Below are 23,573 nucleotides of genomic sequence, written 5' to 3' on the forward strand. Positions count from 1 at the left end.
AAACGACGAAGATACTGACGTAGATGAAGAAGCAGAAGGTGAACGAGACACTGTTGAAAACCATGGTGGTGACGACCAAGATGAACGCGGTGACGGAGGAAAAGACAGTGACAGTGATGACGACAGCGACGAGGAAGAGGCTCCGGGTGGTAAAGACAAAGATGAAGAAGAACAGGACGGAGACGCTCGTCTTGGGACCATTCAGGACAGGCCTTCACACACCGCACCCCTTGTGACAATAACTGAAAAATTATCAAGTGTCACATGGCCCAGGTACTGTTCTAGGGACTGGAGACATGGCTAAGAGGTGAAGGGTCCGGGGCGGCGGACACAACTCCGCGGATATACTAGAAGCGCTGGGTCACACACTTTGAAAGGGTGGATTGTATGGTTTGGAAATTAAATCGCACACCATTGAAACGAATTCCCTGTCCCCATGGATCTCATATTTGTTTTACTCCCTGGCGCTCCCGCCCTGCCAGGCCCAGTTCTAGGCATTTTATGTGTCCTGTCCCACCACATCCTTTCTGCAGCCCTAGGAGTCCGGCTCTGTTGTAATCACCCCCATTTTACATGGAATGGTCCACAGACCGTTTCAGGAGGACAGGGAAGCCATGCCGGGAAGGCCACCAGCCTGTAGTCCCACAGCCGGGAAACAGCAGAGCCGGGACAGGAACCAGGGCGTCCTGCCCAGAGTTCACGCCGCCACCACAGGGGTGCTTCCTCCCATCAAGATGAGAGCCACGGGGTGCAACACAAGCTCTTCCCAGGAAGCCCCCTCACCCGCCAGAGGAAGAGCCAGGACCCGCCGGGCCGCACAGGGCGCCGGGTCCCAGACGCGGGGCCTGACGCTTCTGCTGCTGCCCGTCAGCCCAGACTCTGACCCACTGCTTCCCTGCGTGAACTCAACAGTCAAACCCCTCTTATCAGCGCAAACAAGAATGAGCTTCTCAGAGAACAAGGGGTTTCAGACTAGAAGTGGCACATGGGTGGCCCCCAGACCAAACATGGCCCACAAATGTGTTTTATGGGATCCAAACATTCCTTTATTTTTAAATCTGAGTTGGTTCTCTCAACACTAGAGGGAGGAAATTTTGCACCAAAATAAACATTTCCAGTTTCTCCTGGAAAATCCTGCCCACATCGGGCTGGCGTCCCCAGGGCTGACACCCACCACTGCTGAGTGGCAGCCCCCACCCCCACCCCGCAGCACGGACACACATTCCCTTATCTGCCGGTTCCAACCTGGCCCAAGTCACAAACGGAACATTTGGGCTTGGGAGCCCCACTCTGCGAAATGAGCCATGAAGACAGTCTGACCTCTCGCTCTGGAGTCACCCCCATCCCAGGAGAGGTGACATCTCTCCTCTCCCCCAAAAGTGCTCAGGAACCTTTGGCAGCATCCACTGGCCTTCCAGGGATGGTGAAGGGGGAGCTTGGGGGCACCCCTCCCAAGGGCCTGAGGACCTGCAGCCTGGAAGTAGCCCTGGCCGGTCAGCTGGCCCAAGAACCATGTGCCACAGGAGGAAGATTCCGTCCCTGGCCCGGACACACCCCCAGCACAGAAACAAACTCCCAAATTAGCAGTGACCACCATACAGCTGAAGGTTCACATTTCCCACAAGTATGACTCTGAGTTTGCTGGTTACACTGCAAGTTGGTAATGAATCATCGCCTAAAGGTATCTGAAGAATCCGCTACGTTCAGGAAGACGTTTGTTCAACACACGTTTACCTTGTTCAACTAAATTCTTCCTGAGCTGTGTCCTACCCACTGCGCCTGGTGCACCTCGATGCCCATCTGTCCAACCATCCATTCATCCAACTCTCTCTCTATCCATCTACCCATCCATTTAACTACGCAATCATTTAACCACCTCCCTGCCTATCCATCCATCATCCACCCACCCACCCACCCACTCACCCACCCACTGGTTCATCCAAGCATGTAACCACTTAGCTGTCCAGCTACCCATCTCTCCGTCTACCTACCCATCCATCTAACTGTATAGTCACCCAGCCACTCATCTCTCCAATGCTCCATCTACTCACCCAAACACCATCCATCCAGCAGTCACTAGCTAAGAGCCAGCACCGTACCGAGCACTGTGGCAGGCACTGAAGAAGTGAGATCCTTCCTTCCAGGAGAGTTTGCTTCCTAGATGGAGAGTCATATGAACAGTCCAGTGGCTCTGAACCAGGGAACGATCCACAGACCACCTTCAGGGAGTTAGAAGCACGACACTGCAGGCAGTGGGAGCTGAGAAAATGACTTTCAGCCAGACAGGCTCAAGTTCATGCCCTCACTCAGCTACTCACTGGCTACGAGCAACTCTGAACCTCAGTTTCCTCACACGCAAATCAGAGGTTGCGAGACCCCTACATAGGAACTGAGAGCCACCAACTCTTAGCACGTGCAGATCATGCTAGACAAATGACGAAATTCCAGAAATCACAACAGGTGCTCATACCCAGGATGATTAAGCCTCCCATCAATTTCTTAAATTAATGATCCTCAAAGGGGAATAATCACAGGCCTGATCACCCGCTTTGCAGATTTGGGGCTCACTGTAAAATGGGAGGCCCATTACACCTGTGTCTCAGCCTTCCCACCACAGCTAGACCTCTCCCCCTGAAGGTGCCCGGCCGGTGGTTCTCTGTTCAAGAAGGACCTTGGGGGTAACGAGCTATTCGTCTGCTCATTACTCATCTACCTTCTCCTTCTATTGTCTGAAAATCCCTTCGGAAATTGTCTCACTGGCTGTTTCAAAGACCGAGCAGAGGAATGTACCTTCGTGTACCAGGACGCCAAGCTCAGCCCTCTGAGGTCTCCTGTCCTGCGGTCGTGCTGCAGCTGGGGAACATCTTGTGCTTTCCTCATGGACGCTGTTCATTAACGACAAGCCCTCTTCAACTGGAGACCTCTCCTGGCTCTGCCCGGTGGGGCCCCAGGACTGTGGGCCCAGCTCCGCTGTTAGAGTCCACCTCCCAGGTCGGGAGCTCAGGCCCCAGCCCCGCCTCAGCCACGTGAGGAAGGTCTCAGCCTCCCCTTGTCCTGTTTCATCCAAACAGAAACACCTGGCCCCTGATGTGCCCGAACTGAAGTCCCAAATTGCTCAGCAACATCCCATAGCTCGAGCCCCGCAGGTTTGCAGAAGAAAAGTGGGTTCCAAGCCCCCCTGTTTCCCTTGGGTTGCTTTTAATGCTGCTCTGTTTCTACAGATGGATGGGGCTTATCAAATCGGACACACAGAAGCCTGTTCTGTCCCCAGCAGTCAATGGAACACAGCCAACACAGCCTGTCACTCGCCCTCCCCCTGCAGACATGATGGGAGGACGGAGGGAGAACACTGTTAGGAAAGAAGCCCACTGAGACAGGAAGCACACAGCCCTGGAGAACCCTGTGCCGGTTCTTCAGGGCCCTTGATCTTGAGCTGACGCTGTTCACAACTGCAACCCGATTAGTTCCAAACCTCCAGGGGAGGCTCCTCCCCGAAGTCTACACACTCCTGCTGCTGCTGGAACGAACCACTGTGAACAGTGCAGAGACATGGCCAACTGTGTCCAAACGTGGCTTTAGAAAACCTTCAAGTCCTGTACTTTTGCAGTTACTCGTCAACAGCCAAAACCTCCAGTGTTAAATCATCAAATAACAAGAATCTGCTGTAATATCTACTTCTTAGATTTCTTATAACCATGAAAAAAATTTAACACAGGTGAAAGAATTAGAACATGGTATGATCAATAAATGTGAGATGCCTTTCTTCCTGAAAAAAAAGAACTGAGGAAATTAATACAACATCAGGTAAAACATACACACACAACCCAAATGATACAACACAGTTGCCACAGGCAGCTGCACACTCGGCTCTGAGCTTCCTGGTAGCCAAGGTAAAAAGGGAAACACAATGGCAAAATAGGTTTTCTCCTTAAGATTCTAACAGGCAGCTGTTACACAGAAGTCCAGCTTATTTTGATCCTGAGGCCTCAGAGAGCAGTATTCCAAGGGTCATGAAGAAGGGGACACAGTGTAGCAGGAGGTATTAGTGGCTCTTAGAAGAGTTCTGTTAAAATATAGCTTCCTATTCAAGGGAGTTGGAGTGGGGCTTGAGAGTCTGTTTCCACAAAACACGCTGGTGATTCAGATGCACAGTCAGATGTGGGAACCAGTGTGGATCAGAAGACCAACCACCCATCCTGTGTTTCCTGTTGTGTGAGTTGGGCAAGTGACTGCTCTGTTCTGAGCCAGCTGTCCCCATCTGGAAAGTCAGACCATTAACAGTACCGACCCCAGAGAGCTCTCACAGGGCTTCAAGGAGGCAATACACATGAAGCACTTAGCAGGAAGGGCCACAGAAGACACTGGATGAATGTTAGCAAAGACCATGATTAATAAGCACGCTTTTCTGTCCCCCTCAGATGGTGCCTATGGAGCTGGATTCAAGTTGCCCAGAATGAGCTAGTCTCTTAGCCAGCACTGCAGGTTGGGAAGAGGCAAATCTGCAAACATTTACAAGTGACTGTCTGTTACCATGCAATCCCCTACCCCCTCGATGCTTCCAAAAGGAGTGCTTTCCTTTCCAGCAATTAAAAGTCATTTTCTTCTTCTATGCCCAGAGAAAGTAAGGTTTCTGTATTTTCTTTCTTTCTTTCTTTCTTTTTTTAACAGAGGTACTGGGGATTGAACCCAGGACCTCGTGAATGCTAAGCATGCACTCTACCCCTGAGCTATACCCACCCAGCACCAACCCTGTAAGGTTTCTCTATTTTCAAAATTCTGTGTCCACAGAACCGAGATCCTGCTCCATTTCTCAGATTCCCAGCACCTTCAGAAGAAAGAAAGTACCAAAGCTAATGCTTGGTCCAGCCACCCCTGTGACTAAACTGTGTTAGATTCTATCCCCATCCTTAAAAGCATTAAACCACTGCCTTACTATTCTACACATTTCAAGGTGAGCACGGAGCACGGGGACAGCAGCACACATTTTTTTTCCTAGGAACTTGTATCTTCCTGGAGGCCCAAGAGGCAGCCTGTTCTGGAGGTGGTGGAACAAACCGTACAAAGGGACCAGCTCGAGCACCATTTAACGCCTGTGCTAACGTGCTAACGACCAGCTCCCGGAGGACGACACTGAGCATTAATCAGCTTCTCACAATGCGGTCCCAGAGCAGAGGACCCCCCAGGGGAGACGCAGCAGAAGGCTCGTGCATCGCTCCGGAGGTGCCCGCCCAGCCCCTCTATTTCCAGGCAAATTATACCACAGTCACGGAGAACAATCAGATCGTCATTAACAACCACGCCATCACGCCCCGGCTTCCTCGGCTTCTCCGGGCGCTACTTCTACAGCAGCTCACTCTGCTCACGTGGCCTGCTGGGAGGCTCCCCAACTCTGCCCCGGTGTGTCCAGCCAGGACCGTAACAGCAGCAGCTCCTCCGGTCCCCACGCTCCTCCCCCTCCCCTAGGAATGCACCAGACTAACCCGGAACCTTCCAAAGGGCCCCAGGAGGAAGGGGCTGCCACCCCGGTGTCCATTAAACAAACCTGGGGTGGAGCTTCAGAGATGGTGGTGTTTGCCCAAACCCACACAGCCGTGATGGAAGGGCTGGGATTCGAAGCTGCCAGTCTAGGTTTCCCCAAAGCCCTTGGTTGGCCGAGAGTCTCTGGATATTTTCACTAACTGCACTGTTTCAGGTCGGGGGACCTCTGCATCCTCTCCCACCACCCCGATTCAAAATAAGTATTTTGCACCAGAGGCATAGGGCGTTGGCTGGAGGCCTGATGTCCCGGATGGAAGCCACACCAGTATCAGAAAACGCCCAGCAGAGACCAAGGCATCTCCCAGCATCTGCCTCCCCGCCACCCAGGCCGGGGGTTCTGGGGGACCATCCACCGCCTGACTTCCACATGCCTCCTCCACGCGGTGTGACGCTGGGCAAGCTCCCTAACTTCTCATCAAGCTGTGGTTTTCTCATCTGTAAAACGGAGGTGATGACCACACCCCTCTACCCATTCCTGAAAAGACTCCATTAAATGACGGAAACTGAGCAGCACTAATGAAGCCTGGGGTCCGCACTTAGAAGCAAAAGCTGTCACCTGATCACGCTGTAGTGCATAGAGATGTCTAATTAAAACGCTGGACACCTAAAGCTTATACAATAAAAAAAAAAAAAAAGAGAGAGCGAGCTGTCGGGTGTCTTCACCACGGACTCCCCCCAAATGGTGTGAGCACAACTGGACAGAAGGAAGACAGTAATTTCTAGAAAGCGCCTACTGTGTGAGGGGCGGGAGCTGTGGGTCTGAACACTCCGCAGATGCACCTACACACGCACTAAAGATGAACTGGGCTCCTGAACATAAAGGCGGCGAGCTCATCACAGGACGCTGCTCCCCCAAAGCTGACTCCAACTTCACGAGAAGCCCCAGCGCCAGCGCAGTTGGGGAGACTGGGACCACTTCATCCAGAAAAGCCCTAGGCACACCCAAAGGATAAAACAGTGAAGGTCTGGGAATTAAAAAAATAAATAAAACACCAACCGCACCTCAGGATACGGCGAATGGCACGTTGCCATGGCAACGCGGCTGAATTATTCAGCAAGTGATGGCAGAAGAATCTCCGAAAGAAAGCCAAACAAAGACAAAGGATCCAATTAAACCACTTCTGCAGCGGAAACAAGCGGGCCGGGAAGGCTCTGTCTGCCCTCGTAGGATGTGGCTTCTCAGCCAGGGCCCTCTCTGTGTCTATCTAATTCTGGGGTTGCTTTTCCATTTTTAAACATGGTGACAATTGTCCAAGGAGCTACTACATTCTAGTCCAAGGGTTAAAATTAGTTACAGATTCAGGGAGTAATGGAGGAAACCCAAAACATGGGCTCGTGCTTTGGGTATCTCTTAATTAAGGGACTTTGTGGTCCTTAGGCATGGTTTCGTGACACCCCACCTTTTCCCGCCCCCCGTCTGCACAGGGAGGCACGGATGGGGTCCCCAGACTTCTCTTACGCCAAGCATCATTGTGATAATTCTGTTATTTTTGAATCACATAAACTACAATGTTTACTACATTTTACTCAAATTAATTCACTTACTATTCTATTTTGAAAGAAAACCTAGTTTATCAAACAGAAAACCTCTGTCGATTGGCAGTCAGAAGACAATTGCAAAAATAATACATGTGAAAATGATTTTTTTGACTTCCAGGTGGGGAAGGGTTTTTTAAAATAAGGCACAAATAGTATGAACCATAAAGTACATCAGAGGCCAGGAAACGGTCCCGGGGGCCGTTGCTTATGTCTGCGCATAAGCTTTCACTGGTGCACAGCCGTGCTCACTCGCACGTGCAGGCCACGGCTGGGCTGGTGCTACAGCGGGGTGTGTGGTCACAGCAGACATGGGGTCCATGAGCCAGAAATGCCCCGTATCTGGCCCCTCACAGAACAGGTCTGCTCTCTCCTGAAGTATATGATTGGTGATCTGATGACCTTAAAATGAAAAACTTTCACACATCAAAGGAAAAGCATGAACAAAATGCCCACGCCAGCCCCAAAGATGGAGAAGAGGTGTAACTCAGACCTGGGAAGAACGGGAAGCTGTCATTTCCAGAGGAAACTCTGAAAATCATTAAGATAAAGAAACCTGCAGGTAAAGTACATGAAAGGAAGTGAAGAAACCAAAAAGCAAATTAACCCTGAAAAAAAAGTTCAATGTCACTAGAAGCAAGAGGCTTGTAGAAAACCAATTCTCCTGCAGCAATGCAGCCCACCGACGAGACGAAGCCGGGGTCACCAAGCCTGACCAGCCCACATATCCCCGGGGCCACGAGGACCGGCTCAGGGACACGCACACGATCCAAACTTGACCGACAGCCCCTCCCACCCCCACCCCCAGCCCCCTGGTCAAGAGGACTGGTTCAGGAATGGGTGCCTGACCCCAGGCAAATGAGCCAGACTCAATTCTGAAGATTTTTCCTGAGTTAGAGGAAGGAGATCTTGTCTTTCTGCTGCACCTGTGCAGATACAATCCTAGAGCTCCCCGTGGCCAGAATGTGGAGCCAGATGGCCAGAGAATGAATCCACACAGAGCGAAGCAGAGTCCAGGAACAGAAATACGGCAATTCATGTCAATGCCAAGTGAGCGCCTGGATCAAGCCATGCCTGCAGCACACTCAGATGCTGTGAGCCCCATGGTCTTGTTCACTGTTACCCCACTACCCTCCATAGTGCCTGGTGTATCATCAGTATTCAGCAGATGGCCTGTCCACCAATGAAAAGAACAGAGAAGTCTGCAAAGAGATGTATGCAACAAAGAGGATCCAGACAGACCATCCCATCACGACTCCAGCAGGCAGGCAGGAGGCTTTATTAATGATGCCCCCTCTCCCTATGGCTTTTCCTTAGACAGACCACCAGTGGACAGATAGGTCTTTTTATTTTTCAATAAAGGAGAAGAGCTGTTCTTCCTAACTAGAGCATCAGACCCACGATTCAACAGCTCCTGTGGGTAGCATGAAGCGACTTAAAAGGAAAATGAACCTCATCAGGCCCCCAGGGGTCTGCAGCCCTAGAAGTTTCGTCCAGGTACCCTCCACAGTGACTGTGGTTTGGGCAGCACTGATTCTCCCGCTCTTCACTTTAAAGGCTGGAATGGGAGGCCCAGAGAGAGGCAGGGTCCTGCCTGTGCTCAGTCAGTGCTGGGTCTGCACTGCAGGGGCCCTGCCTGTCTGGCCAGGAGCCAGTGGCAGCAGCCTGTGGTCCAGGGCAGAGCTGGGGGCCCACAGGCGGAAGCTGTCAGGGCCACATAGAAGCAACAGCCATCAAAGTCATCGCGTGGTGGTAGCACCGAGTCCCCCACCTCACCCTAGGATGTTGAGACCCTCCCCACGCCCTCCCCTGGCCCATGGCAGGCCATTCCTCCCACCGCACCACCATCTCCCTGAGGGATCCAAATGCCGCCCTGCCCAGTGCAGGCGAAGTCTGGGCACGTGGCTCTGGGCGGACAGCCTGCAGCCCACCAAGAAGACCCCAGCCGCAGCGGGCCGGGGGCCGATGCTGGGTGTGACCCACCCCACACAGCTGTGAACTCGGCTGTCGCAGAGCCCTCGGGTGCCTCCAGCACACCTTGGTGACTGCAGCTTCCCCAAAAGGGGCTTGGAGGTGCCGGGAGGAAGGGTCTCACGGTCACGTACTGCGGGGCAGACACTCCTTCCCTCCTGCAGAGCCACGCAGGCCATGCTCGAGTCTCTGACAAGTCCAGCCACAAAGAAACCCTTTGTGTAACGGCTTCCCAAACTTCCTTGACCATGGAGAGCCTGCCATCTCTTTAGGAAATGCCCACCCACCCCGAGTCATTCCAGCCCCAAACATCAGGGGCGCCAAGCTCAGGAGATCCTGCTTCAGGTCCCCGCGCCTCCAGGTGCAGACCAACGGCACTGGCAGCCCTTGGGGGCCTGACCAAACCACAGACCCTGCCTGGCGGCTGTAATCAGTGCTTCCCCACGGGGGGGACAGGCCCCTGGGGAGACCTGGCGACGTCTGGGGACAGCACCGATTGTCATGGGGAAGGAACGCGCGAGGCCAGGGAGGCTGCCAAGGCCCTTCGAGGCCCCCACTCGGGCCCTGAGAGCTGACAGAGGCCAGGCTGGGATGCCCCGCCCCGGGAAGGCGGGGCGGCAGAGGGGTTCAGGCTGCAGGGCCGGGGTGGCCTCCACCCGTGCCCCGGCGCTGCCACTTACTTGGATAGCTTCATTTCAATCTGCTGCCGGATCTCCTGCCTCTCTTCATCAGTCCTCCGGGGGAAGATGTTCCGGTCTTCCAGCTCCTGCTTGCTGGGCCGGTTCCTTAGCTTCACTGCCAAGAGCTCCTTCTTGCACTTCCTCGGCAGGGTTCCTAAGAGAGCAGTTGCAGGGAGGCCGAGAGAAGGGGCGACAAGAAAACAGGTGTCAGGGAGGTGCTGGCCGTCAGCGTAGCCGCCCCCTGCTGCAGGGAAGAATCTGACTGGAGTTAACGGGCCGTTTGGCGGCTGCGGTGCCCTCCTGCCAACAGTGGGCGACGCATCTCCCTTCACTAAGGCCTCCCACCTATAGCCGCGTGCTTCACGGGCGGGGATCGATCATGCATGTGGGGTCTCCAGGGACAGTCCTGGTCAACACCTGTTGCCCCAGGGTGATTATAAACAGCACCACTTTTTCTTTCAAAAGTGTCTGAGTTCGGATCATAAACTACAGGTCCTTTATCAGGGTGGCCCTTGCCCCGCCCAGCCCCGTGCAGCCCCCCTCTCAGGTTCCCGCTGCCCCCTGGCCATGTGGGTCCACTGTCATTCCCGGAACATCCCAACTCAGGGTCTTTGCGCTATGTGTTTCCAGTGCCCACCACCCTGCTCTGCGTGGACCGTCTGGGGCTGGCCGCCTCCCAAACTGTGCCCCTGGCCTTGAAGCCTGTGGGTCCTCCCACCACCAGCACCACCCTATGAGTTCCTCCCTCATCTGAGCTCTTTCTTGCCCGTTAGTTTATCACCTGTCTCCCGCACCAGCCTTTAAGTTCAACGACAGTCTGTTCTCCTGGGTCCTGGCACTGTGTTGACATTGCAGGTTATCAACAAATACTGCTGAGTGAGGGGCTGGGGGTGCTGATTCAGGGTCTAGGAGGTGGATATTAACCTTTATTTCTACACAAGTCCAGAAGCAGCTGAGTGACAGCAGGGCACGAGTAAGATCTTAAGGAACAAGGCTTAAATTTACTCAAGAGCAGAAATGGGGGTTGGCGGCATTCACAGGCAGGGATGGGTCACTCCTCAGCATGCCAGGAAGTGGCACTGAGCTTTTCTGCGTGACAGAGGCCCCTCTGGGCCCCTCCAAGTGCAGGTGCCGGCCACTGGGAAGAAACTCCGAAGCATAACTCAGACTGCAGTTTTGCCGTGTGCGGTTTTGTGGTTGTACTGGGGGTGGGTTTAAATCCTGGGGACTCGCACTGTCATCCAACAAAGGCACCACTACAGGCGGAGGCAGCTTTATTCCCTAAGACAAATGGCTCCTCAAAGAAAGTCAGCTCCTAGGGGGACCTGTGGGAATAGCAAGCATGCAGGAAGCCCAGTAAGTGACAGCTCAACAGAAGTTTGGGATAAAGACACAAAAACGTTGGACTCCACTGAGGCTTGAATTTCTAATATGAACCTGTTTGCTATATGTTTTATAGAAAAAGAAAAATAATGACCCCCCAAACCATTTCGGCAATGGCTTCAGCCTGGTTTTTTTTTTAACAGCTTTACAGATGACTAGAGTCCTACATTTACAGAATCATCAGGAGACTGAAGCAGTTACATGCATTTTTGCGTTGGTCCTGACTGCATGTCTTGGGGGAAATTGAAAGCCAGCCTGGCTTGTATGAATTGAGGGAGCCTCAAAGGTCTTGGGACAAACCCTTCGTGAATGTCAGGGGTCTGATTCGTGGCAAGAAGGGATTGTCATTTTCAGACAACCATAATATGCTTGACCATAAAACAGCACTGGTGTGGTTTAATCTTTTTAGCTCTTGATCAAGGACATCTTTAAGCCTATGGCGAACATCTCAGGCTTGTCATTACAAACTTCAATTGTATTTGTTCTTAGCTGAGAAAAGGATCTCTCTCCTCAGAGATTTCGCGATGTCATGAGAATTCACTCCGCACGAAATCTCTGCGCCACAAGCAAGTTACACTCCTCTGCTTACTCATCCAGCCTCTATGGGCACAGCACGCTTGCACAGTAGGGCCACAGCGAAAGCTTCTGGGAGGATGGTCTTCCCCCAGGTCTCAGGAGGTGTCCAGGTTTTGCTAGTTAAAAGGCAAAAAAGGACTGTACAGCACAGGAACTATGTTCAGTTTCTTGTAATAGGCTGAAACGGAAAAGAATCTGAATCTATATCTACACGTAGGTGCATGTATAACTGAGTGCTTTGCTGCACACCTGAAACTAACACTGTGCACTGACTAAACTCCAATAAAGAATAAGAACTGAAGTAAATAAATAAATAAATGAATGAATGAATGAATGAATGAATGACATGGGGCTTCTTTTTGACGTGATGAAGCCATTCTAAAACTGACTGTGAACCCAACAACACGTAACAAAGGTCACACCACGATCAAGCTGGGTTCATCTCAGGGACCCGAGGACGGTTCAATATACACAAATCAATCAACGCGGTACATCGCAGCAACAAGAGAAAGGACAAAAAGCACATGATCATCTCAACAGATGCAGAGAAAGCATCTGATACAATTCAACACCCATTTATGATAAAAATCCTCACCAAAGTGGGTACAGAGGGAACATATCTCAACATAATAAAAGCTATTTATGACAAGCCTGCAGCCAGCACAGTGCTCAGCAGTGAAAAGCTGAACGCCTTCCCGCTAAAACCCCTCTTACCCGCTCCTGTTCTCCACCCAGTGGAGAAGGGCTGCTCGTGCGGGGTCTCAGGCCTCGGACCCCTCTCTTCCTTGTGGAAGGCTCCCCTCTCTCCCTGCGCACCACAGCGCCATCCTCCCACCTCCACGGCCACGTCTCGGTCTCCTCTGCTGCTTCCTCACTTCCCTTCTAGACGTGGGTGTGCCCAGGACTCAATCCTCAAACCCCTCTGCCCACATCTGCTTCCCACACAGCCTCCTCTGGCCACGGCACTAAGGGCCAATGCTAATGGCTCAGGGTCTCTGTCTCCTGCCGCGCCCTCTCTCCCGAATCCACACTGCATTTCCAGCGTCCTTCAGTTTGTCTCCACCCAGATCCCAATCAGACATCTCAAACTCAGCACATCCTCCGCTGAGCTGTTTTCCCACTGAAGCACCAACAGGTTATTTTTTCCCCCGGACCTGACCCCAACATCCACACTCTTAGCCGTGACATTCAGGGATCCGCTCAGTTCAGTAAGGCACCCTCTGTAGGGCACCTGTTGCACACCTGGCCCCCAAGAGCAGAAAGGAGGACCACATGGGGCACGCTCCGCTGAGCTTGCTCAGGTGAGGGAGACCTGAAACCAAGCGCCTGCAACAGTCTGAGGCACACCGTGTGTTGCTGTTTGTGCATCCTCGCAGCGCAGCCTACTGACCTGACTGTGTGGCTCTTCCCCCAACCACAGCCATCACCCGAGCTTGAGACACCTTTCCTCAGCGGAGAACAACCACCTGGTGCGCTCATCCATGGAGGGGGCTCTGCCTCATTCATTTCTTTCCTGACACAAACTCAGAAAACACCTGTTGAATTACATGGGGCAGGGAAGAGGAGATAAGCCACACGAGGAAGGGGCTTGAGGTCAAGGTCAGAGAAGGATTTCTGAAGGAAGCAGCATCTGAGCTGGAACCTAAAAGCAGGAGTCCCTCCCGGGGACACGTCAGATCAGAGCCCAGCTTGCTCCGCTGAAGGGCTGTGCTGTGAAAACTCGTCTTAGGCTCCACAGTAAAAGTGATGACTCCAACTTCTACTTCTAAGCAAGGATCCAGGGCAGAAAGGTGTCTCCGGGAAAAGGAGGCTCAGCCCTGGCAATAAAAGGACGACTTCATCAGGAAGACGGACAAAGTCTAAGCATTTATGAACCTATAAGAAGTTCAAACACAGGGAGCAAAAACTAATGGAACTGAGAGAAGAGACAGATAAATCCACACCTACACACGGAAATTTCTGAGCTCTAAGTAACAGACAGAACAAAGCAGACAGAAAATGTGTAAGGACACGGGGGATCTGACTAACGCTATCAAGCAATTTGATCTGATGAACATTTACAAACACTCTACCCCACAACAGAAGAATACACTCTCTTCCCAAGTGCACATGAAACCTTTACCAAGGAAGACTGCACTCTGGGCTACAAACAAGTCTCGACAAATTAGAAAGTACTCAAGTCATACACAGGAGGCTCTCTGAACCAGAGTGGAATTAAATTGGAAATCAATAACCAGAAGATCTCTAGAAAAATACCCAAATCTTTGAAAACTAAATTTTAAAATTCTGACTAACCCACAGTCCAAAGAAATCAAACAGGAAATTAGAAAATATTTGGAAGTGAAAAAATAAAACCATAACATATCAAAATGGTGTTTGGGGGGAAGTTTTCGGCCATACACGCCTATATTATGGCAGAGAGAGAAAGGCTCAAATCAGTGACCTCAGATTAAAAAACTAGAAAAAGAGCAAATTAAAACCAAGGAAGTGTAAGGAAGGAAATAATATAGATCAGAGTGGAAACCGATGAAACAGGAAATAGAAAAACAGGAAAGCTGATTCTTCGAGCAGGAGCAACCACACTGATAGGACTCTAGGCAGGCTTTGCGGGGAAGTGGGGAGACGGGGGCTGGGGGCGGGGGAGGGAGGGAAACACAAGTCACCAGCGTCAGGGATCGGGAGGTACCGCCGTCTGATTCTACACCAACGAACAGGACTCATTTAAGAAGATAGAACCAGAGTAGACCTATATCTACTAAAGAAATAAAATTTCTAATTAAAAACCTTCCCCTGTTAAAAAAAAAAAAACGAACCAAAAAACCCATGCAGGCGCTGACGGATGCATTGATGAATTCTATGAAACATGGAAGAAGTAAATAATTCCAACTCTATGCAAATTATTTCAGAAAATTGAAGAAGGGAAGACTTTAAAACTCATACAATGAGGCTAAAATTTCCTGTGATGTCAAAACCAGAAAAGACACCGACTTAAAAAACACTGAAGACTAGTAACCCTCAGGCAGGCTGCTGTAAAACCCTGAACAAAATGGCAGCAAGTCAGGTCCCGCCGTTCATGAAAACGGAGATGATACATCATGACCCACCAGGAGCCAAGGCGGTTCACCGTCTGAGAAGCCGTCAACGTGATTCGCCAAATCAACAAACTTAAAAAGAGAAAAAGCATCTCGTGAGACTACCGTCCAGTTTACGGACAGCAGACGGGGACCACCAGGCTCTGCCTGTTGCCTGTCGGTAAGTTAATGAGAAGGAAGGAGAAGCTCAGGGAGGTGGAAGCTGCCTCTGGTACCAGCTGAGAGCAGGGCTCAGCCTGCTGGCTCCCAACTCAGAGAAGCATGATCTCTCACTCAGTTGCAAGACTGAGGCACACCCACCACCACCAACGAAAGCCCCAGGGCAGCGGTAAGAGGAAAGGATGCCTTCCCCCACCCACGTCTACCTCAAGAGGAAACCGCGGAGGATGTTCTGCTTTGCAGAATTTACTTCCAGACCTACTTTTCTGCCATTAACAACTGACACTCCCACTTAACTCTTCTCTTTCAGAAAAGTGGGGTCACTCCACACCCAGCACGGCAATAGGCTGGCTCACTCACATACCTGCTTCTAGAGCAGGATGAACTGCACAGCTTTTCCCTTTATTGGCAGCAAATAATCCCCAAGCGAGGATGTCACATAATCTCACCACCTGTGGACTCAGTTCCCCGTGAACGGACATCTGGGTTAGTGCTCATTCTTACTCTTTTAAAACCAAAGCTTCAGGGACCGCCCTTGTTCCTGTGTTTCCCTGCACATGAATGAACATTCCCATCAGCCGGATCCCTGGAAAGGGGAGCACCCCTGAGCCGAAGCTGCCGTGTATTCTCGGTTCAGACCGATGCTCCTTTCCCACCCTGGATCACCGCCTCGCTCTGGCTTCCAGAACCACAGTCTCGGCTACCCTTCGGGAAGACAGAGGAACCGTAAATGGGGTCGTGTATAAATAAGAACAGAAGGCTGAGAGGCTCAGAGTTAAAAATAAACTCAGCACGAGATCTTTTTTCTCAATTAGTCACACTTTGGAATTTATCCTAAGGACATAATTACGGAGATGCACACAGTCTTAGCTGCGAGGACGCATATCCCTGTGCCGCTCGCTAATGCAGCCACTTCCCCACCAAACTGCACGTCCACACTAGCGATCTCGGGACCCTGGGGGGCTCGGGCCGCACGAGGCTCTGGCTTTGAGTGGAAGGGGGAGGAAGAAGGCCTGGGCGTCCCTGCCTGGCTGCAGGAGCCCTGTCTGAGAAGTCCCCGCGCTTGCCTTGGCACGGCAGGGATGCTGTGGGGCCGTCTTCGACTGGCTGTGGATTTTTCATTTCACATGTTATACTTTTCAATTCTAGAATCTGCATTTGGTTCTCTTTTATAGTTTCTGTTTCTCTGCTAAGATTCTCCATCTGTTCATTCATCCTGTTCTTTTAGACCCTGAAACTATTCACAATGACGGCAGGCCTATTTTAGTTCTGAACGTGGTCCTTTCCTCCGCGACATGCTCCTCACTCCTAAGGTCTGGCCTTTCTGGCGTTTCCACAGACCATCCGCGGTACGCGCTGAGGTCTGCCCGTGGTCTGGGCTGGATCCCAGCACGCCTGGCCTCCAGCATCGCAGCGGCACGTCATCTCTCATGCCTACGGGTGATCTCTGCCAAGCCTGGAGGAACTCTGCCTGCTTGGGCACATCTGGCCCTCAGCCAACTGAAGCTCCCCCTGAACTTCTGGGCCTCCTTCAAACAGCCCCCGTTTCCAGGACCCTGTCCGACAAACACCAGCCACCACAGCACTGCGACCTCAGCCTCCCAGTCTCGATGTGCCCCCCCACTCTGCTTGGCGGTCCCTCCCAGCACACCCTGCACACCTCCCCACCCTCGGAAAGATGCTCCAAGCAGAGAGCCAGACAATCAGTTGTGGGGCTCACTCTGCGTGTCCCCCGTCTTCCAAGGACGATGGTCCACATTGCTTGCTGTTCATCACCCCCAAACAGTGGTCCCCTACACTGCCCAGTTTCACTGCCCAGTGGCAGCTACCACTGGTCTATCGAGGCCAGAAGCAGCAGTGGCTGATCCCGTCTGAAAACAACAGTGATGCTGTTATCAACGTCGCCACGGACTGAGTCCTGGGGGCAAGAGCTCTCTCCTGCCCATCTCTCTCCCCACCCACCTGGCAAACTCTTATTTATTCTTCAAAACCCTATTAAAACTTCCTCTGTCCTCCTAATGTTCGCCCACCACTTAACCTGCTCCTGGCCCAGGCGTCTGCCCTTTTGCTGCAGGCTGTGCCAAGCTGCGTTACTCTCGCCTGCTTGTACGTTTGTAAGACTGAGAGCTCCCCCAAAGAAGGAAGGGGGTCTTTTCCAAAAATTCCTATGCTTACCAAGTTCTAATGATAAAAGTAAGACATGCTTCATTAAACCCAAAGTAAGCAGAAGAAATGGTAAGAATTAGAGCAGAAATAATCAGGGAAATTAAAAACAGGAAATCAATAGAGAAAAATCAACAAAACCAAAAGCTCATTCTTTGAAAAGATCAATAAAATCAGGAAGCATCGAGCCAGACTGAGAGAAAAAGATAAAGGACACGAACTACTGATGCCAGAAACAGAAGAGGGGACATTACCACAGACACTATGGGGGCCAAAGGGGATAGTAAAGGAAATACTGCGAACAGCGCTGTGCCCACAGCTGGGCGACCTGGATGACACGGGCCAGTTCCTTGACAAAACACCATCTGCCCAAACTCACACAAAACACAGACGATCGGAACAGGGACCTATTAAAGAAGCTGAATCAATCATTAATAATCTTCCAAAACGGGAAGCACCAGGCCCAGACAGGCTGACTGGAGAATTCTACCAAATTTTTAAGGAAGAAAGTGTATCAATTCTCCACAATCTCTTTCAGAGAATATAAGCAGAGGGAGTACTTGCAACGTTCCCTAAGGCCAGCATCACCCTCACACCAGAACCAAAGACATCACAAGAAAGGAAAGTCAAAGATCAGTGTCTCTCACGAACACAGATGCAAAAATCCTTAAAATATTAGTAAGTCGAATCCAAAAATGTATAAAGAATTACACACCACAACCACGTGGGATTTATACCAGGCGCGCAAGGCTGGGGCAGCACTGGAAAGTCAATTAATGTAATGAATCACATCAACAGGCTAAAAAGGAACAATCACATGATCATATTAACTCATGCAGAAAAAGCGTGTGACAAATCCAATACCCACTAGTGATGAAGGAAACTTCATCGAGAATGTCAGCATCGTGGTGGAGGAGACGCTCCCTTTGTCTCCATCAGTTTACAACCATAACTAAACACAGCTGCCTCTGCCCGCCGCAGCGGGACACCGGAGGATTCCACACATCTGCACCCCTAAGGTGGGTGGACTGGGACACACAGAGGCGGCAGAACCTGGGGAGTAGCAGCAGTGGTGCCGTGACCCTGGGACCCCAGCCCCGGCACCTGAGCCTGCAGCTCGAACACCCAGCAGCATCAGAGGAGGCTGACCGCATGGCTCTAGCCTCCGGCAGGACCCTCGGCCACAGGGAGAGAGGCGGCAGTGGAGGCAGGGTCACGACCGCACCCCTCCAGTCACAGAGGCGCCCACAAGTCTGGCATCCTGCCCTCCACCTGCAGCAGCAGTGCCCGTAAATGCAAAACTCCAGACACGGCAGAGACACCCATGACCCCGGCACCCCTTGCCTCAGCAGAGCCTGTGGCTCACTCAGGAGACCCTTGACACAGTGGAGTTGCCCACCACCATCACCCCAAGGTCCCAGGCAGTGATGCCCCAAGACCAGCGACAACAAGACACCAACGACCCCAGAGCCACCAGCAGGGAGGCCGGGAAGCTCTGAGACTCTCAGTGCTGAGCTCAGAGGCTGCGCGGGCAAGAGAAGCCAAAACGTGTGCTGTGGCACCACCTACTGGAAAAGGGGAGAAAGGCCTCTCATTTCTAACCTGTTGAACTGTTAGAATCAAGTAAAAGAAAGTAAGAATGCCTTACCTATGACTGGATAAAGCAGCTGAGGTGCACATACACAGCGGAATGCTACTCAGACACAGAAAGAACAAAATAATGCGATTTGCCTCAACACGGATGGACCTGGAGTGCATCATTCTAAATGAAGTCAGCCAGAAGGAGAAAGAAAAATGCCATATGACATCACTCACACGTGGAATCTTGAAAAAAAAAAAAAAAGGACACAAGTGAACTTATCTATAAAACAGAAACAGACTCACAGACACAGAACAAACTTATGGTTACCAGGGGGTAAAGGGTTGAGAAGGGGGAAACTAGGAATTCGAAAAGTGCACCTCTTGGGGAGGGATGGAAATGTTGGCTATCTTGATTGTGACGGTGGTTCCATGGGTGTATACATCTGTCAAAACTCAACAAATTGTACATCTGAAATATGTGTAGCTCACTGTACAGGAACCATGCCACAATAAAGGTGTTAAAAGTTAATTTTCTAAAAAAGAAAGCCGGGATTGAGCCAAGATGGCAGAGTAGAGAGACTCACAGCTCGCCCTCTCCCACAAGTACACCACGAATTGCATCTACAGACCCACTGAATCGCACAGGACATTGACTGAACGCTGGCAGAGTGGCTCTCATTTTGAAATACAGGAGTCTCACAAATTCCGATAAACAACAAGTTTCTACTGTAGAGCACAGGGAACTATACTCAACATCCTGTAGTAACTTATGTATGGTTAAAAAGAACATGAAAATGAGTATATGTCTGTTCCTGTAAGACCGAAGTGTTGTGCTGTACACCAGAAATTGACACAAGATTGTAAACTGACTATACGTCGATAAAAATGCTAAAAAATGAAAATAAAAAAGAAAGCTTTACCTAAAGAAGAAAGGCACTCACTATTTCAAGAGCACCTGCAGAGGAACAACTCATCACACCCCATGAAGAACCATGATAACACTGCGCCACAGAAAGAAAATGACAGTTCTCCAGAAACCGAACTCAGAGTCACGGAAAATTGTGATCTCACTGACAGGGAGTTTTAAACAGCTGTCACGAAGAAATGCGACCTACACGGAAGCTCGGAAAGGCAGTTCAATGAGCTCAGGAGTAACATTAAAGAAGAGAAGGGACACTTGACCAAACTGAAATTACGGAGCCGAAGAACTCGATAAACAAGATGAACAATGCAATAGAAAGCACTGGAAACAGAACCGACCACACGGAAGAGAGGACAAGTGCACCCGAAGATGGGACTCCAGGGATGATTCAGGTGGAAGAGGAGACAGAATCAGTATCTTTGAAGAATGAGGAAGTTCTACGAGAATTCTCCAGCTCTTTTAGGAAGGGCAACATTAGGACAGCGAGTATCCCAGAAGGAGAAAAGAGGGAGAGGAGAGGAGAGAGTCCCTTAAAGAAGTAATAGCTGAGAACACCTCCAAACCTGGGGAAGGAACCAGATCTCTGAGTCCATGAAGCTAAGGGAACACTCAGTTACCTCGACACAAAAAGACCTGCTCCAAGAACTGTCAAAAGTCAATGACAGAGCAAGAACTTTAAAAGCAGCCGAGAGAGAAAGAATGAACCTACAAAGGAAGCCCCATGAAGCTCTCAGCAGATTTTATCTACAGGAAACAGTGGTGCTCACTACACTCTCCGTGGCACCGATTTCATGATGTATGTAAGTGAAGTGATTATGCTGTGCACTAAGTTTACACAGTGTTGTGTCAATTATCTCTCAGCAAAAGTGGAAGAAAAAATAAAAGTAAGTAGGGAAAAAAAAAAAGAAATGAGCTATCCAGCCATGAAATGATGTGGAAGAAACATAAATGCATGTCACCAAGTGAAAGCAGCCAGTCTGAAGGCTACCTACTGTGTGAATCCAACTGTGGCGTTCTGGAGAAGGTAAAACAACGGAGATGATAAAAAAAAATCAGTGATTTCCAGGGACTGAAGGGGAAGAAGGGATGACTAGGCAGGCACAGAGGAGGGTTAGGGCAATGAAAATTCCCTGCATGTCATTACACACTTGCCCAAACCCACAGAACGCACAACACCAAGAATAAACGGTAGTGTAAATGACAGACTCTGGGTGGTAATGACGTGTCAGTCTTGGTTCATCAGTTGTAACAACCATCCCACCCTTGTGGGGGTGCTGAGCGGGAGGCATGGGGCAGGGGAGTATGGAAAACTCTATTTCGTCTGAGTTTGCTGTGAAGCTAAAATTTTGCTCTAAAAAACAAAATCTTTTATAAACCTGCCTTTGGTGGACTTGAGAACGTCCCCAACGTCCTGCTCTTCCCTGGCGCTGACCACACATGCCCATCAAGGTGCCCGTGTGTGGGGGGATGTACGTGTTCAAGCACATCGGGGGATCGCATGGACACAGGGCAGGCGGTGGTGTCCAGCACCAGGCGTGAACACACAACCTGTAACACATCTTTGCACCTTGATCAAGACATCATATTTGCCCTGCATGGAAATTCAACTCTCAGATCCAAACAGAAACAAATACATTTTTCACTACAACTGAATCGAGCAGAACGGTCTTCTAGCTGATGCACAGGCAGGTCTGCCTTGGATGGGACCTCCACCACCTCCAGAAATCAAGCCCTCATGGAGATGCTACTACAGAATTCAGGTTGACAGGATGTTTGATAACAAATTTCCTGCGGTGTTTGCCTTGGACAAGACACCACCTGCAAAGGCTCCGTCGACAGTGAGTTATGTGGATAAATAAATAAAACACCAGTGGAGGGTTTAAGATTAATCACTGAGGAGGCTGCCGCCTGGTGCTTCTCTGCTCCTGCACCCAGAGATCTACAAATAACGTCCCCATCATGACCGTGGGAGCGGGGTTTGAACTCAACAGATGCAAATAAAAACTAATCTCTGCTGCTGTCCTACCAGGGAAAGCCGAATACTTTTGTGGGCCTCTCCCACTGTGAGTAAGACTTTTCCCAAAACCAATATTGAAATTTTTCCTCCAAGCATTTTAACCCAGAGACCCGTAACTCTGTGGGAGTTACGGACACACACGAGAATCTGACAAGGTGAAGAACCCGCTTCCTCACTGGGGCTCAGGGACCCCAGACTGTCACTTGGCCTCACCTGCAGCTGTCAGGGCTCAGTTTTCGAATGTCGAGAATGCATTTCCATACCAGCCTGACTGCAGGCCAAGGACCCAGCGCTGCGCAGGAGGCTCTCAGGCTTGAACTTGCAAATGCAGCGCAGGCACATCACAGACAGCAGCTTCTGTAATGAGTTCCGCCCTCCCTGCTCCTGTCAGACCGTGGGCCCAGGGTTTCAGGAGGCAAGGTACAAGGGACTCAGGTTTGACCCATGCCCTGGGAGAGACCACAGAGGAGGAGACATGGCTGGCCCCCCCACGGGAGGCTACGGACACCATCTCCTTTAATCCCCCGACACCCAGCCACTCACTGACGTCGACTGCGTACTCCGCACCCCGCAGACTGCAGGCACAGCAGAACTGTGTGGCAGAGCCCCTGACTGCAGGGCGTCTCAGCTGGTGGCCTCAGGGTCAAGTGGGGCCAGCGCCTCGGGGACAGAAGGCCATGGTGGGGAAGGATCACTTGTTGATGCCTGCCAGCTTCCTGGAGGAGGCTGCGTTCTAAATAAACAGAGGAGCTGCGCACGCCTCCTGTGCCGTGGGCACGGACGTTTGCCCTGATCAGCGAGGAAGGAGGCGGAGGCAGGTGGGCACCTGTCAGGGGCTCACCAGTTCCTCCTACAGCAGGTCCCGCCGGGGGCAGGCGCCCTGGCCCTGCTGCTGAGGGCCTGGGGATGGGCTTGGGGACTGGGTGAAGGCCCTAGGGGTGACTCTGACTCAAGAAGAGGAACATGTTACACCACCAGGAGAGGCTGCGGTGGAGAGAGTGGTGACCCCCAAAGATCTGTGCGCCCGGGACCTGGAAATGAGACTGATCTGGGAAAAAAGACGCAACTTGCTTTTGCAGATGGAATTAAGGTAACGATCTCAAAACGAGGCTCATCCAGGATTATCAGACGGGCCCCAAATCCAACGGCTAGTGTCCGTCTACAAAAAGAAGGCACAGGTGAGACGGTGATGTGAAGACGGTGGTAAAGACTGAAACGATGCAGCCACAAGGCGAGGATGCCGGGGGCCACCAGAAGCTGAAAGAGGCAGGAAGGACCCTCCCCTGGGCCAGAGGGAGCACAGTCCAGTGGGCAGCGGCCAGCACGCTGCTAAACGCCCTACGAGGCTCAGGGCAGCCCGACCACAGGGAACCATCCAGCCCCCACTGTCACCGGGGCCGAGGTCGAGGGACCCTGCTCCAGCCCGTGATCGCTGCCTACACCAGCCATTCTCAGAAGTGTCCCCTGTCACCTCGTCCTGCAGGATACTAATGGGTGTTTAAGGAAAGGAGTCCCAGGGCCAGATACGTTTGGGAAACACCACAGACTTCAGCCTCTTCTTAGATGTCCAGGGCCCTTTGGCCAATGACCGGTTCTGAGTTTCTTCCATGAAGACCCTGGTTCAACTAGCACTGTCAGCATCTTCCAACCACGAGGGATGCCGCGCCCCACGCACTGCAGCACGCTCCCCCACAAGTGCTTCACCAGACCGGGGCGCAGAAAGCCCGGAGGTCTACAAGGTCGCTGGAAGGGTGACGGCTGAGGCCAGCGTCTAAGCCCGGGCTCCTAGTCTGTCCACCTGGTCACAGGACCCACTGCCCGCACCTCCTTAGTACCAGCCCCTTCCCCACTTCCCACCAACACTGGACCCGGGCCCCAGTGCCTCCACCCAGAGCTCTGCCCGTGATGGTCACCACAAACGCTCCCAGGAAGAACAACAACCCTCCCCCACAGGC

At 51.5% G+C, this 23,573-nt stretch overlaps 1 protein-coding gene across 4 annotated transcripts in view; it reads right to left on the minus strand.

The window, feature by feature from the left end:
* The window catches only part of PHACTR3 (phosphatase and actin regulator 3), a 180,392-nt gene that overhangs the window by 23,572 nt on the left and 133,247 nt on the right, over positions 1 to 23,573 (minus strand). For all 4 annotated transcript variants that reach the window (XM_010987841.3, XM_064496950.1, XM_064496951.1 and 1 more), the window contains exon 8: positions 9,726 to 9,879. In XM_010987841.3, the coding sequence (XP_010986143.2) occupies positions 9,726 to 9,879 (154 nt within the window). The remainder of the gene's footprint in view (positions 1 to 9,725; positions 9,880 to 23,573) is intronic.

This window comes from Camelus dromedarius, chromosome 18 (assembly GCF_036321535.1).
Source record: "Camelus dromedarius isolate mCamDro1 chromosome 18, mCamDro1.pat, whole genome shotgun sequence".
NCBI lineage: Eukaryota > Metazoa > Chordata > Mammalia > Artiodactyla > Camelidae > Camelus > Camelus dromedarius.